Source organism: Amblyomma maculatum, chromosome 2 (assembly GCF_055883805.1).
Source record: "Amblyomma maculatum isolate TAMU_Amacu chromosome 2, ASM5588380v1, whole genome shotgun sequence".
Lineage (NCBI taxonomy): Eukaryota > Metazoa > Arthropoda > Arachnida > Ixodida > Ixodidae > Amblyomma > Amblyomma maculatum.
Window position 1 is genome coordinate 62,149,869 of NC_139345.1, and position 15,029 is coordinate 62,164,897.

At 45.9% G+C, this 15,029-nt stretch overlaps 1 protein-coding gene across 1 annotated transcript in view; it reads left to right on the plus strand.

Annotated features, from left to right (window-relative positions):
* The first annotated feature begins 5,209 nt into the window (after positions 1 to 5,209).
* Positions 5,210 to 15,029, plus strand: part of LOC146198799 (multiple C2 and transmembrane domain-containing protein 1-like) — a 30,649-nt gene continuing 20,829 nt past the window's right edge. The window contains exons 1-7 of the mRNA XM_084591982.1: positions 5,210 to 5,782; positions 6,899 to 7,029; positions 8,955 to 9,147; positions 11,564 to 11,618; positions 12,715 to 12,856; positions 13,383 to 13,479; positions 14,596 to 14,697. Of these exons, the coding sequence (XP_084448108.1) occupies positions 5,210 to 5,782; positions 6,899 to 7,029; positions 8,955 to 9,147; positions 11,564 to 11,618; positions 12,715 to 12,856; positions 13,383 to 13,479; positions 14,596 to 14,697 (1,293 nt within the window). The remainder of the gene's footprint in view (positions 5,783 to 6,898; positions 7,030 to 8,954; positions 9,148 to 11,563; positions 11,619 to 12,714; positions 12,857 to 13,382; positions 13,480 to 14,595; positions 14,698 to 15,029) is intronic.

Sequence of the window (15,029 nt, forward strand, 5' to 3'; positions counted from 1 at the left end):
GCTGTCACATTGTTGTGTCCTGGTACCCACACTATATGTATGAGGCTCAATTGTGAGGGGACCAATGAAAGAAAGCTGTTTAAAATTGGTGAATCCATATTCGAAGAAAGCGACATGCACAAGGAATGAGAATCTGTAATTACAGCCACTGTTGAGTATGTTGGGTCTAGTTTGCGCAGAGCAAGCACCACCGCCAGCAACTCCGCCTGGAAAATTGGAGTAAAATCCGGAAGACGGACTGAAAAAACTCAATCTAAAAGCGGACAGTATATTCCAACGCCGGCTTTTTCATTAAATTGAGAAGCATCCGTTGCTATCGTTATGCTAACGGGAAGACTTTGTAAATGATCTTCTAATATCCATTTAAAATGTGAGGTGATAAGTGTTTTGCATTATTTGGGAAAATGTCATCATAGACAATTTGAACCGACGATGCACTTACTTTTGTTGGAAGGATGCTAGAAAGGACTACGTGCAAAGGTTGTAACAGATTTTGCACCAGAATTACCTGCGGGGTATGAAACCGAGGCCATCCGACTCCAAAAAAGGAGTCTGGCTCGCAACAAAAAATTGATATGGAGCGGTGGAATTGTGATTCATATATCTTTAGATACGTCTGGACAGTCAAGAATTGTAATCTAGTTAACAACGGTGGTATTCGGGCTTCAAGGTATAATACAATGTTAGCCACAAATTTGGGGAGCCCAAGGCATAATCTAAGCGCTTGCCGCTCTAAAAGGACAAGCGGACGAATTTTGTAAGCAGGTGAACCAGAAAATAACACAGATCCAAATTCTATAATTGGGCGGACATACATAACATAAATCATTAAAAGTGCGTCTCGCCGCATCCCAGACCTTGGATTGCTTAACCTGCGCAGCATACCCACAGCACGTGCCCCCTTCGCTGCAACATGTTCAATGTGATCCCTCCATGCCAGATGGTTATCGTAAATCGCCCCTAGATATTTCAGACTTAACTTGAGGAATCATTTCCTGCTTAAATGTTAGAGAAAGATTTACCGGATCCTGAATTTGGAAAACAAGGAACGCGCACTTTTTAACGTTTAATGTAAATCTTAAGTCACATAACCAATTTTGAAGGGAGCTTAGGTACGATTGCAGGCGCCTGTTGAGGGATTGAATGTCAGGTGCAGCCGTAAAGAATGCGATGTCATCCGCATAGACATACGTGCGAACCTCCTGATGAGTGGGAATTGAACTCATTAAAATGTTAAAGAGCACGGGCGAGAGAACTGCCCCTTGAGGGACACCTCTGGTTTGTTGATATTTGCCAGAATGCACTCCATTCAATGAACAGTAAAATTGTCTGTTTTGTAGAAATGTAGATATCCAATCAATTAAGTATTGTGGAAAACGTAGAGATTCTAATCTGTGCAATAAAATTCGGGGCTCTACACTATCATAAGCCTTCTCTATATCGAGAGTCACCAATGCAGCATGCATTTTTTTTGCGCCGCGCAAGAAGAATTCGACTCTCAAGGTCGGTATGTGCATTCCATATTGAAAATTTTGCTCGAAATCCAATTTGACAGGGACTAAGAATATGTTTTTGTTCGACAAACTCGGTAACCCGTTTGAGTACGACCCTTTCAATTAATTTTACCAAGTTTGATGTTAAAGATATTGGTCTGATATTGTCCAAAGCGTAGCCACCACCATTATGTTTCCGTAAAGGAATCACTTTGGCTAGTTTCCAGTCACCAGGTATCCAAGAATGAATAATTGAATAATTTACAAATTCTAACAAGGAATTTGGAGACACCTCAAAGAGGATCTTTAACATTTTTGACGTTACTCCATCAGGGCCAGGCGCAGCAGTTGGCAATGTCATTACAATCGAAGAAAGCTGAGAAAATGTAATTTTAGGGACATCCTTAACCGTATGTACTGGGCCTACAAACATAGGGGATTTGGGAAGTGTTGACAAAAAACGCTTTTCTAAACCTTTAGCGATGTTTTCTACTGTTTTAAGAGCTTCTTTAGGAGTCGAAACACATGAAGGTAAATTTTCTGAGACAGGAATCTTTTTCCGTGATTTTAAAAACATGAAAAGTGCACGTCGGTTATTAGATTGTGAAAGGTAATTGAAATAGTATCATAATTATATTTCGCTTGTGCGACTGTGTGTTTAAACGTAGCTGCAAAAAATTTATAATCATGCTAATTTTTGGGGCACTGGTTGTGAAGGAGCTTCTTCCATGCAGCCTTCTTCTATATTCGCGCGAACAATCTGCATTCCACCATTTTGTTGATGTATTGCCTTTAGATGCACGTACTAAGAATTCACACTTCTTACGACAGGATGCAATAGCCTGGCATAATGTTTGCGATTTGAACTCTTCCGTAGCCTCAACCACTGACTCAAGAGACGAACTCAAAAATGAGTGAAACTGGTTATAATTTACGTATGATCTCAACTGAGATGTCGGCGGAGTTAAGCGGCAGTTAACCTCAAAAACAATAGGTATATGGTCGCTAGAGGTGCCACCATCAATTGTCGACCAATTTAGTATACAAACACTAGTGCTGGAAAAAGTTAAATCTATTACAGATTGACTGTGAGCACGTACAAAAGTTGGTAAGCCAGAATTCATGCAGTTAAGGTTATTGTCTGAAAGCCAATCACACGGACGCTTGCCGCAGGGATCCGTCTTGTAACCCCACGAAACATGGTGCGAATTAAAATCTCCAGCCAAAATAAGCGAATTTTGACAATTAACTAGTATGTGGTCTAGAGATCTGGTGTCCTGAACACCGTGAGGGAAATAAACATTCGCTATTGTAAACGGACTGAACCCTGGAATTTCAAAATCTAAAGTAGAATATTGAAAAGAAATCTTAGCCCTATGACAAAATTTTGAAGAAACTAGAATTAGTAACCCACCACCTCTTGACTGCCGATCTTGTCGGAATGATCGATAATTTTGTAAGTGAAAATGTTTTTCAGTTGTAAGCCAAGTTTCTTGCAAAACGATTATTACTGGATTATGTTTTAAAGAAAGATAAACTAAATCTGTAGTAGCTGAAAGAAGAGATCTACAGTTCCACTGAAGAACTTTTAACTTTCCTATGATTATGTAATCCGGGCAGCAGCTACAGCCTGCCCCAAAATGTTTTCCTTTGGTTTAGAGCCTAGCTGTTGCTTTTTTGATTTTGCTTGTGGGCGAGGTGATGACGGGTTTGACAACGGGGATCCACTGCGTTTTATAATTCGCGTATCTGTCTCTCCCATATCTGCATCATGAGCCTCGTCTGACTTGTGGGAATTTTGCATAGGTGATGCGGAAAGAGACTCATTTTGCGAACAAGACATTGCAGCTAATGAGTGCTGCACTGATAGTGAATTCCCAGGTGCCGTAGGAGAAACCATAGCAATTTGCACAGTCTGAGAAATGTGAGCTGCCAGAGCATTGGATATGCATTCTGTGACTGTTGTCACAATCCTATCCACCATTTTGGTGATGGTTGCTTCCACAGCAGTTATTATGGTTTTAGACATCGTGGAATCTAATGATGCTCCTGAACGGGCTGACACACCTGCATACCGATGAGCTCTGTCTTTAATTCCTTGAATTGCCTCACGCCTCGAGCAACGCTTGCGGTCAATAATCTCCAGAATTTTCATTTCATGCTCTAGAAGGACATTCCAAAGAATTTGCTGAGTGAAGTCCGCCGCAAAAACAACATTTGACAATTTGATCAGGGCATAAGTGTGCTTTATGGGCATCTCCGCATTTGCAACACCGCAAAGTGGATTTGCAACCGCCTGCAGTATGGCCATAACGCCAGCAGCTGTTGCACTGCAGAGGCTTTGATGGTAGGGGATCTACTCTGAATATTAAAGGCCACGCTTTAATCTCCGATGGACAGACTGTGCCTGCAAATGTAGCAATAACCGATTCTGTCGGCACACGAACATTATTGACCTCCCGGCTACAGCGATAGACCGCAAAAACGCCTGCCGCGGAAAGAAGGTCAAGGGTTTCTTGTGGGCTTAATAAGGAATCTACACCTCGGACTAGACCTTTTGTGCAGGCCAGGTGTGAAGGGATAAAACTGCTTACCTGATGAGAGGCAAAAGTAGAGCATTTTAGCAGGTCCTTTATACACGACAGGTCTGGTGAACGGCAAAGAATCCCGCCGCGACCAAATTGGCGCACCTCGGCTATTCCTTCGTAGAAGGAAGTGATTTCCTGAAGGGCAGCTCGAACAGCTCCTGGGATGTTCATTTCAATGGTGCCCCCATCCTTAGGTACGAGTGCCACAGGGATGTTGCGGACACCGGAGCTCTGAAAAGCTTCCAAGGGCAGATCATCGGTCAGGAGGGAAGCCGACCAAGGGGAGCGCCCTTCGCCGGGGGACTGCGTCGACATTACCATAAACTAACAATGTCACCGCGTGCGTTAGTCAACAGAGAACAAAAGAAGCACAGGGGAAAGACAAAACCGGGACCAGCAACCCAATACTTAGCCGATCGTCAAGTGAGCTGCGCTGGTCCGCAAATCACTTCGTCTTTCTAGGACATCCTGAACTCGATTGGATTGGATTGGTACTGAGGCTTCTCACCAGGTGGACCAGAAAGGTCCTAGCCAATGACGATGATGATGATGATTATGATTGTGGTGGTGGTGATGGTTCATGCATGCTTAAATATACTCCCTTAAATATACTTAATAAAGTTTTTCACACACACACACACACATACAAAACAGGCAAAAAACAAGAATTTCAACAACGCAGGGGCTTTGCACTTCCAATCAATCAATTAAAGCCGCTTTATTCACTCTATTCTCAGCAGTTCAAAGTGCGCTGAGCGCTTACCTTTGGCAGTCTTATTTTGCAGCTGCGTGTTGTCACCAAGACTTACATAAAATGTGTCCTGAAACAGGCGCCTTGTTTTGGAGTCCCAGCTGGAATTCAGTAACTTTGCACTTGTTTATATAATCCAAGCACTCATCAGGCCATTTGCAAGAAAGTTGTGGGAGCCGCATGAAGCGCCAGTAATTGTTGAACAAGAGTGAATGAAATTACAGTTCAAGACTAAGCAGATGAAGAAAAAGAAACGCCACGGTGATCCAGCTCGTGAACACGGGTATCACGCTGGGCTCGCGCAGAATACGCCCGCGAAGGTTTTCTATCCTTAACGACTACCATCCTGAGGACAGCAGGAAACGGTAGACTCGCCAATGTCGGCCAAGAAGAATAACATTCAGGCCTGGCTTCAGAGCCTGCAGAGGCCCGAGATGCCCGAGCCTCCAATCCCCCCTGTGCCTCCCGTGCCCCCAGTTCCCAGAGTTCCGCCATTGTTGAGACCGTTCCGACCTTTCCAGCCTGAAGTGGAGGACGGCGACCAGTCGCCGTTGCTTTCGCCCTTGCCGGAAAATAGCAAGCCGCCGCAGAAGACCATGCAGATACCAGCCACGCAAGGCGAGGCCTGGAGTCCGCCAATTCCAACTACTGCTGCTGCTGCTGCTGCTGCTGCTGCTCAAACGCCGCTGAAGCCAATGTCGCCTCCGCCTCCGAAGTCTCAATCAAAATGGCCGCTGCGATCCGTGCTAAAGAAAACGAGAAAACCGTCTGTCGGCCCCACGGGAGCGCAGCAAGCGAGCGACGCGCCATTGCAGCAGTTCGCCTGTCGCGAAGACACCGTGGTCAGGTTCCTCCTGCTCAGAGCGCGCGACCTGGACCCCATAGACGATAGGGACACGTGCTACCCTTATGTGACCTTCAAGCTAGGAAAAGAGAAGTACACCAGCAAGGTGAGCAGCTGCTCGAGATCATGGAGGTTCCCAATTGAATGAGCTGGTGCAAACGTAGGCAAGTAAGGACGCGAGTCTAGCAACAGAATGCCTCCAACCCGGCGGTTTTTTTTCATCCGCTTGCACGCACCTAAATATTTAGGGGACACTTCATTTCATAACGCGTTGCGAACGTGACAACATTGAAGTCTGAAATCCTCTCGGACTGCCTTTTCACCTCGCCATTGTTGCTCGCAGCATACTCTGAGCCTCTGTAACTGCTGGTATTCCAGCTTCAGCGACATAATTCCGTTGTCGCTATCTCCACTAGCAACGATTTTGCAGTACGGTTGATGCACGCGGCGTAGATACCGGCTCCATTTCACCCTTGTTCGTGGAGCTATGCAGACGCATCTGCACACCACAAAGCGCAGCTGCCAACCAAAAACGTGTCTGCCACCGCGCTCGGTCATGCACTGTGGCCAGCACGCCTGCCAATTACCAGCCCGCTTACCGATTCAGGCATGTCGCGTGGTCCCATGGGGTAACACACCCCATCGACCAAACAGCAAATTTTGTGACAGACGACGCCGCCGGACCCCGATTATTTTCTTTCTGCCAGGAGGCATTTTGTGTTTTAAGATTAATACTCCATGTTTTCTTTTGGTTCGTTGGAGGGTTTGCACGAAAGAGCCGCTTGGTATATAGCTACATGCAATTCTTGAAGCAGCATGTTACGTTCGCAGCTTCTCTGGAGCGAGTCATGGTGAATTTTCAATGTAGGCTCGGTTGTTCTAAGTGCATTCACCCGAATATACTTTATTGTATCAGCCAGTAACAATGATTTACATCAACTGCGCTTTGCGATCGGACTGCGTCGTCAAAACTCTAACAGAACACAAGGCGGAAGGCCTGCTGGTGCTGCAAATGTTTGCTACCAAGAATAACTATGCTAAGCACTCTAATTTGAGGTGTGACGAGCGATGACAGTTATTAGCCGCACTCTACCATTTAGAAACCTTGTAGAAAGTTCAGAAAGTCTCATGTTCCTGCGCGCGTATTGTAGTCCGCGGCAATTTTTCACAACCGACACCTTGGAATGTGTGTATAGCCCTGCTCCCGTTCACATCTCCGCAGGTCATCGAAGACACTAATGACCCAGTTTGGAACGAGCCCTTCGACATATTCGTTCCGGCAGGCAAAAGCCTCTTCCTGCAGATCTTCGTCATGGACAAGCACCCGCTGGCCACCTCTGATTTCATTGGCAGGTCGGACTTGACGATAACATGCTGAATTTCGTGGTGCATGCATTCAGCGCTATAAATGACGTGAATGCATCGATGCTTCACCAGCCCACTGTTTGAAACCAGCCCTCCCTCATATCACTAGTGAACAAACACCGTCGTTATATTGCTGCTTGCTCATAACTTTTCTGTAGCTGGAATGAATGGTTCTCCATTCATTCCAGCTATGGTTCTCCATTCAATGAATGGTTAGAACCATTCAATCCACCGTACAGGTAAAGACATCATACGCAAGTCAATATCGTCCTGTTTACACGTCCGACCAGAAAAGAGAGAAAGGATCAGCTTTATTTTAAAGGCAAAGGTTAAATCTTTCCGGCGTGACGTCGTAGTTTGACTGTCTTCTGTATTTCCCCTAGAGCTTATCACGGTCCGCAAGACACTCAAAAAAAGTTTACTTTGTAGTAAATTAAGACTCAGATTAAGACGCTCAGTCGCCTTTTCGGCTAGTGCATTCCTTTTATCCAACTCCAGCGAGGTTAGCCAAGCGCCCCACGTTTATGGCTGGGAGTGAAAATCGGTGTCATTTGGGCAGTTTCGAATGTGAAAAGGATATCCGCGGCGTCTGCGATGCGATGTGATGATGGCCAGGTTAAACGTCGTTCGCCCTGGTCAGAGAATCCCGCTCTGTATCATAACGTGTTTTCGGCGCAGAAAGAGTGGCGGAGATCTTGGATTTCTAATAATGGTTTGAAAGACTGGACCGGACTAAGGTGAAAAAGCTCTAGAGAGAACATTGCGCCTTAAGAGGTGTCCTGTGTGGTCAAATCAGCTATTAAATCTTAAAGCTCAAGATGTTTAAGAAATGGACAACCTTAAACGGGTCCAACGTGTGCAAACTGCAGGTAGTACATGCCGTCTTTTGTTAGCTTTAAAATAGTTACGTGATTGTCGAATAGAGCCGCGTCCACGTCCCGGCACCTCTGCAGTGCACAAAGCGGACCAAAGGCAGTAGGGGTGACCTCACAAGCGGCAATTCTACGTTACTAGTGAGGAAACGGTTGAAGTCAGAAAACCGTGCACGCCTATGAAGGCGGAACCCACGAAGCGTTATTTAGCGGCCTGATATGACGCACGGCAGCGTATGTGCACAGGTAGCAAAAGTCTGCAATTTTGGAAACATTGGCCTTATCCTAAGTGTTAGCATTTTAAATCTTAGGACAAAATATACTCCGCGTGTTTTGCATGTAGAGGTTATATGTTTGATGACTAGGTTTACAGGGTTTAACTTCCCAAAGTGACTCAGGCTATGCGAGACGCCTTAGTGGAGGGCTCAGGAAATTTCGACCATCTGGTGTCCTTTAACGTGCACTGACATCGCACAGCACACAGGCGCCTTGCTTTTCTCCTCCACCAAAATGTCGCCGCCGCGGCCGGTTTAGCACAGCAGTCGACTGCCCTTACCACTGCACCGCAGCGGCGGGGCCGTCATATAATATATGTTTGAATCTTTGAATATCGTCCAATTCTCAGAAATTGATTTTAAAACTTAGGAAGTTTTCTTTTAATTACTTTTTAGTTGAAGCTGTTCGCCGACTCATGTGGCTAGAACGATTGTCTCCCATGAAGTTGAGGTGGGGTAGTGATTGCGTGGGGTGCATATTGTTTTTGAGCACTTTCAGATCTAGTGGTAGAGACTTAAAACACTGAGGTTGGAAAGGGGCAAGAAACGATTAAAGGGAGAAATAGTAGCATAACCGCGGAACTTTGCGCGTTATTTCCAATAATGTCCAACTCTTAGAATATACATGTGCTTAAAGAAAAGAAACTATTCTAGCCCTGTCTATTCTTGCAGCTTTCCTGATGCATTATCTGACATATCAAATAGTAATAATCCGGACGCTAGTCTCGAGAATGTTTATGTATTCGCAAGTGCACCGGGTTGGCAGGTTCAACATGAACCTGGCCGAGTACCAGTACCACTCCACGTACGAGGTTCAGCAAGATCTGGATGACAACGCCGGCAGCATCAAGTTCCGCATGGTCCTGGAGAGGGTGGGAGGACAGGAGTACGCCGAAGTGTCCGAAATCCCCTCCCGCCAGACGCTGGCCCTCCTGCGGAAACGCATAGCCGACATCTATGTGAGTTGGCCACCTGAACCGGCCTAGCGGCTTTTCGACTTAGCCGTCGTTCCCTCGAAATTTGTCCCAGACTGCCGTTAGGATCTCTGCGATCACTCTCAAGGCCAAATGCAACGAAATTTTGCTTTGGCTACAATACCTGCTATTATCAGTTTCTTATAAAACTAATCGTAACGAGGTTTGATGATTTTTGAAGCAGTTATGTGGTTACGAGAATTTTGAAATCTTTAGCAGACGAAGGAATTGGAGACCGAAATGTGGCTTGGAGGTCCTTGTTTTGTTACAATAATGAAGGTTTCTTATAAGACGAAGGAATTGGAGACTGAAATGTGGCTTGGAGGTCCTTGGTTTGTTACAGTAATGAAGGTTTCTTATAATTTCCGTCGAGATTACCATGCTGAACGGTGCGCAGCCGCCGGACCACGAACGCTCGCGGGTTGCTGGATTGCACGCGTCGCATGCTCTTCTGAAGCACAGAAAACATGGGGCCAAAAAAAATTGTAGCCCGTGTCAGCGATTGGCGATCGTTCTGAGTCGTCTATCAAAATATCTAGTACAACGCTTTTTACAAGCAGCAGAAAGCCGCCAAATGCTACTACTGCACCCGAGGGTTCGATTGTGCCTCTTTCTATGTCTCTTCCGGCTCGTAGTAACAGTCGCCTTTTGTCGAATTTCGGCTCGAAACGCGATAGCTTTTGCGAGCGATTCTTCAAAACACTCGCTCCAATTACAGATGTCATATTTTACTTATAGGGCTCCCTCCTGACGTACTAATAGAAAATTCTCTTTGTACGGAGGTTTTTAGCTCCGTACAAGTTCTAGTTCGCTGCAGTTGGCCTAGCTGTCCACCAGCATATATGTCACGCACGCACGCGCACGCGCACACGCACACACACACACACACGCACGCACGCACGCACACACGTTAAGCGTGGCTTCGGCAGAGCATGTAATCTCGTGCATAGAAAATGCGCGTAAGTAGGACGTGTGTTAGATTCTACTTAACTGGGAGGACTCTCATCATCGAGGAATGATCCTCATTAATCTCCGTTTAAAAAACATGGCGACCCCATCGCTTGTCTTGCGCGACATTTCGTCGGAATTTGTTGGTTTATTTAGGTTCTAAAAAACTTGAAAGCACCCGTATATTTCACTCCCTGTTCTACAGTTTCAATTCATTGTGGAGCCACACAGTCATATGTGGGTGAGAAAGAAAGCAGCTTCTTTTGTTCCGATAATATTACGGAACTTCTGATTTAACGACGCTACCGGCGTATCAGTGAACTGTTCAGAAAATTTACGTGATTGTACGACGTAAACCGCCCTCTTCCTTGAACACTTTTGTGACTGCACTAGACGCGGAAATACAGTCGATCTCAGATATATCAAACTCGAAGGGCATAGCGAAATAGCTGAATATATTGATAATTCGATACATAAAATATGCCAGCAGATGAGCTTCAACGCAACCCAGAAGCAGAAATACGGTGCGCCGACACTAGCGGCGCGCTTCCTGCGGCGATGTGCGCCGACCGGTCGCAACCGTGAGTGCGGCGACCCGCGAGGAGCACGCGCGCGCTGAGGCTCACCTCGCGCCAGGCGTCGAATAGAAGTGGAGGGGGGGTAGCAGGCACTTGGAGCACCTCCACGTGCCGCTCTGCAGGCGAGAGGGCGCACTCCAAATATTTGATTCGGATTGATCGGACTGTCGGAGCTCGCGCCTCATGGCACAAGAGGTTGCGGTTCACATCAAAGCTGCTGCGACGGTGTTTTGAGAAAAGCCACCATTGATCGTAAGGGGTCTAGTCCTGTTCTGGTACACTATCAACACTACAATTCAGTTAAAATAGGGTAAAGCTGATTTCTTCGTATCCTTGGGCAGCGAAGTAGGCGACGCAAGAGCTTTAGTTCAACAAGGCTGGTTTCCTCTCCCGATGGCAGTGCCAACAAGTATCACATGGGTTTTGCAGCATTTACGCCGCCAACAGGTGCCCAAGTCTAACCCGGCTCCGAGCGCCAAAAGTAATCATGGGGGGCGGATTAGGAGAAGCGCTCCTTGCAGGAGTACGGCGCGCAGTTACGGGATTTTCAAGAGGATGCTCTGGGAGTACAATAAAGCAATAATTCGATATATCCGGGTTCGATATGTATTTGATATAGTGGTATACCTTTTACCCATAATTATCTCACAACTGCGATAGATACCTACAGTAAACCGGAAATTCCAACAGTGTCGAAAATGTCTCTTAGCGGTTCAGCGCGATGTATGCTGTCTTGAAGCACTAATCGAAACTGCGTATCACATGTAAAAGAGGAAAGAGAACGTCGAATGAAAAGCAAAAAACACTCATTGCTATGTGACAGCTTTTGTAAAACAGTTACCTTGTGCTCGTTTTTTCTCCTCATACATTTGCAGGAACACTGGAGCTTCAAAGGCGCGCTACCAGACATAGGTGAAGTTCTGGTTCTAGGTACGTATTAAGCGTTGGGTGAACACCTATCAAGCAAGTGATGGGTGACATCGATCGCTCGCTCGCAGATAGCGCAGCTCTGAAAGCACGCCTGCCGCTTGCTTTCCTCCTCTTACACGTGGCACGATTTCCGCAAGCACGTTTTTGTATCTACGCAGCAACACATCGTAGCTTCTAAAAAAATACAGAGAACATCCTGAACACAAGCAATTAAACATATAATAATATGTGCATTTATTCGAGCTATTTGTAATGGAAATGCAAGAAGCCACCGCCTCGTCAGAGGAGAAAAGTATGGAACTTGCATTTGTACAGCAAGCTATCTACCACAGCATATTCGGTCACAGGTAAAGAGCTGAACTTGTACATTCAGATATGGGAGTTAAGTGAAATCAGGAGAAGTGACAGGGTTGGAAGCGCACCACTGTGGGGGTTTGTAAATAAAAATCTTAAGTTTCTTTTCCTGAACAGGTTTCTCACAAAAGAAACAAAATAGAGCCTAGAAACATCATGAAATGAAGACTGTTGTATGAGGAGATCATGCATGAATCTGGTTCGGTTTGGTTTGTGGGGTTTAACGTCCCAAAGCGACTCAGGCTATGAGAGACGCCGTATTGGAGGACTCCGGAAGTTTCGACCACCTGGAGTTATTTAACGTGCACTGACATCGCACAGCACACGGGCGCCTTGCTTTTCGCCTCGATTGAAAAGCTCCCGCCGAGGCTGGGAATCGATCTCGCGTCCTTGGGAACAGTAGTCGAGCGTCGTAACCACTGCGCCACCAACTACAGTTTTCAGTTTGCAGCGAACGAACAATTCATGCAAATTAATCAAATCTATTTGGACGAATTTCAAAAACATCTGTGCTCTAACTGCTTCGGGTGATAAAAGATGGATCCACCACACATAAGCCGGATACCAAGCAGTCTCATTGGGTTACCATGTATGGCACGATGTCATGTTACGCTTTTGACGACCATGAGGTCCTGCGGATGACAAGAAACCTTATAGCTACTGAAACTTTAAGCGAGCCTGGACGAACTGCGGTTACGTGGCAACGCCGAACTTCGTTCTCCTCATTATTCTTCTATGCCAGTTCACGGAGCGAGCACAATCGCACCGCCCTACACCGAGGAAAAGCTGAACGCCATCTGCGTGGTCGAGCTTGCGCCCAAGATGCTATGGAACCGGGGTGACCCGAAGACCGTCAACCCCACCTGGAACACTATGTATCGCATGTAAGCTCACGGCGCCACCCAGTGCAGTTTGAAACTGTTGGAGTGTGATCATCACGCAAGGCATTTTGTAATGAAAGCTAGCTTCTGCGGGTTGGCTGCTTACCGGTGCTGCTCAACGAAGAGGCAGTCAGCATCAAACCCCTAGATGTAGGCCTCAAGTAAGGCATGTTGTGGCTAGTCTTCAGCACAGCTCTTCACTTCCGAAAATTGAAATAGTGACATCATCATGTAGCCCTGTAATTACAAAAGCTCGTTTATTCGGCGTCATACGTACGGATGTGCAGGTCAGAGCCCCTGGGTAAATACGCATTGAGAAGATAGAGTCGCTACATTTTCTGATGCTGGCAAGACGTTATGTGTTAGCCTTGACGTTAGCATCTCCTGTCAGGGAAAAAAAAAAATTCGCTTGCGCTCCCGTAGCGCCTTATCTGGTATTTTCAGTCTGGTACCATCAAATATCACCTATACAGGCCTCCGCTAGCAGTAAACACCTATGGGCTCTTGACCTATTCTCTCGCCTCTGCAGGAAGGTCGTGGACATCCACGCCGTGCTTCAAGTGACCGTGCTCACGGACATCACAAAGCAGGAATTCCTCGGTACTGTGGCCTTTCCGCTTATATCGGTGAGTCGAAACTCCGCGTCTGCTCATCATTGGCAGTAGGGCTCCAAGGGCCACTTGCTGTCTCGAAAAGAACTGGCGCTGTCACTCGTAGTGCTTCTACTGGATGCGCACATACTGTAAGGTTAAAATGGAATGCGAACGAGTCAAAGGCTTGTCTAAAAAGAAGACGGTATGCAGGAGCGGTTGGCACTCACGAATGATGCTTACCACTGTTTACTTGTTTTATAGCGAAAATTTGAACTTCGGCATAAGTGATATATACGGAGACCTTATTCAGCTTCAGCTGGGAAGGAAGCGATGCTTCATAAAGGCAAGACGACAACACAGGGCCTCTGTCCTTTAATTTCTGTGGTTTTCTTCCTTACAATGTCCCACCAACTGGCCTACAACCACGCTGTATTAAACTGCACATCTGCTGTGGATGCGCCCCTCTCTACATGCCGTCCGGCAGAAACGCCTGCTCCGATGCGTGTCCCCCCCAGCTCGACCTCCAGATTTGGACTGAATATCAAGCCTTAATCACTGCTTCTTCCCAGATTTTCTTCTGGAATCTTGTCTATAACTTCATTTGCAAACACTATTTTATGCTACAAGGCACCATGTTGCAATACAAGAATTGTCCTTCAACACAATCTTGCAGTAAAAAAATGTCCGAGCACTGTTGGATATCCGTGCAGGCTAAAAAAATGAAGTGCTCTAAGTCAATTCAGAACTCTCTAGTATGGTGTCTCATAATCCATGTACACTTGAGGGACGCTAAACCTACGACTTCATACCATAATTGCAATGCCTAACCATATTGTACTCTAGCATAGCATCATTCTTCTGTTTGTATTTCAGTTGCTCCGTTCGCATTTCTTTAGAACTTGACGCCAGGCCAATGTTGCATTCAAAACCTGCGTGTTGGATGCGACCTCTATTGACCGACTAATTATTGTGGCCATACTTAAAAGCATGGTCACATGATTATTGTTCAGAGTTAAGTTAATATTTTATTAAGGAGTAGATACAAATGTTATCATTATACAGAAAATTACAGAAAGTGGTCCCAAAGCTTGGTATTGTAGTGAGACCTCCATGTAAAAGAAAATGACTGTTTTTGTTTTTTGTTTTCAGGTGGAGACTCAAAAGAAGCAGTGGTTTGCACTGAAGGATCAGAACCTCGAGATGCCCACGGGAGGATTCCTACTGCTGGAAATAGACCTGATATACAATCCCGTACGCAGTTTTTTCCTTCCATTTTTTGAACACTTGTAACGGCTGAAGTTAAATGCGATTTTAAAAATCCCTGCATCAAGGCTTTCAAATAAAAGTGCGCGGCAGAAACTGCGCTTTAAGTACTACTCACCTCTGCTATTAAGGCGTATAAGCTTCGCTGCACCTCGTTGGTGAACTGGGACAAAATGGGAGCTGTCCTTACTGTTAATCGACTGTACCTGCCAACCGGCAGGCTCTGAAATTTGTAAAACCCCTCGCAAAACCCGGCACACGTTTTTTTTTTTTTTTTTCTTTTTAGAAGTTGTGATTTATTAGAACGATAGCTCTACTCT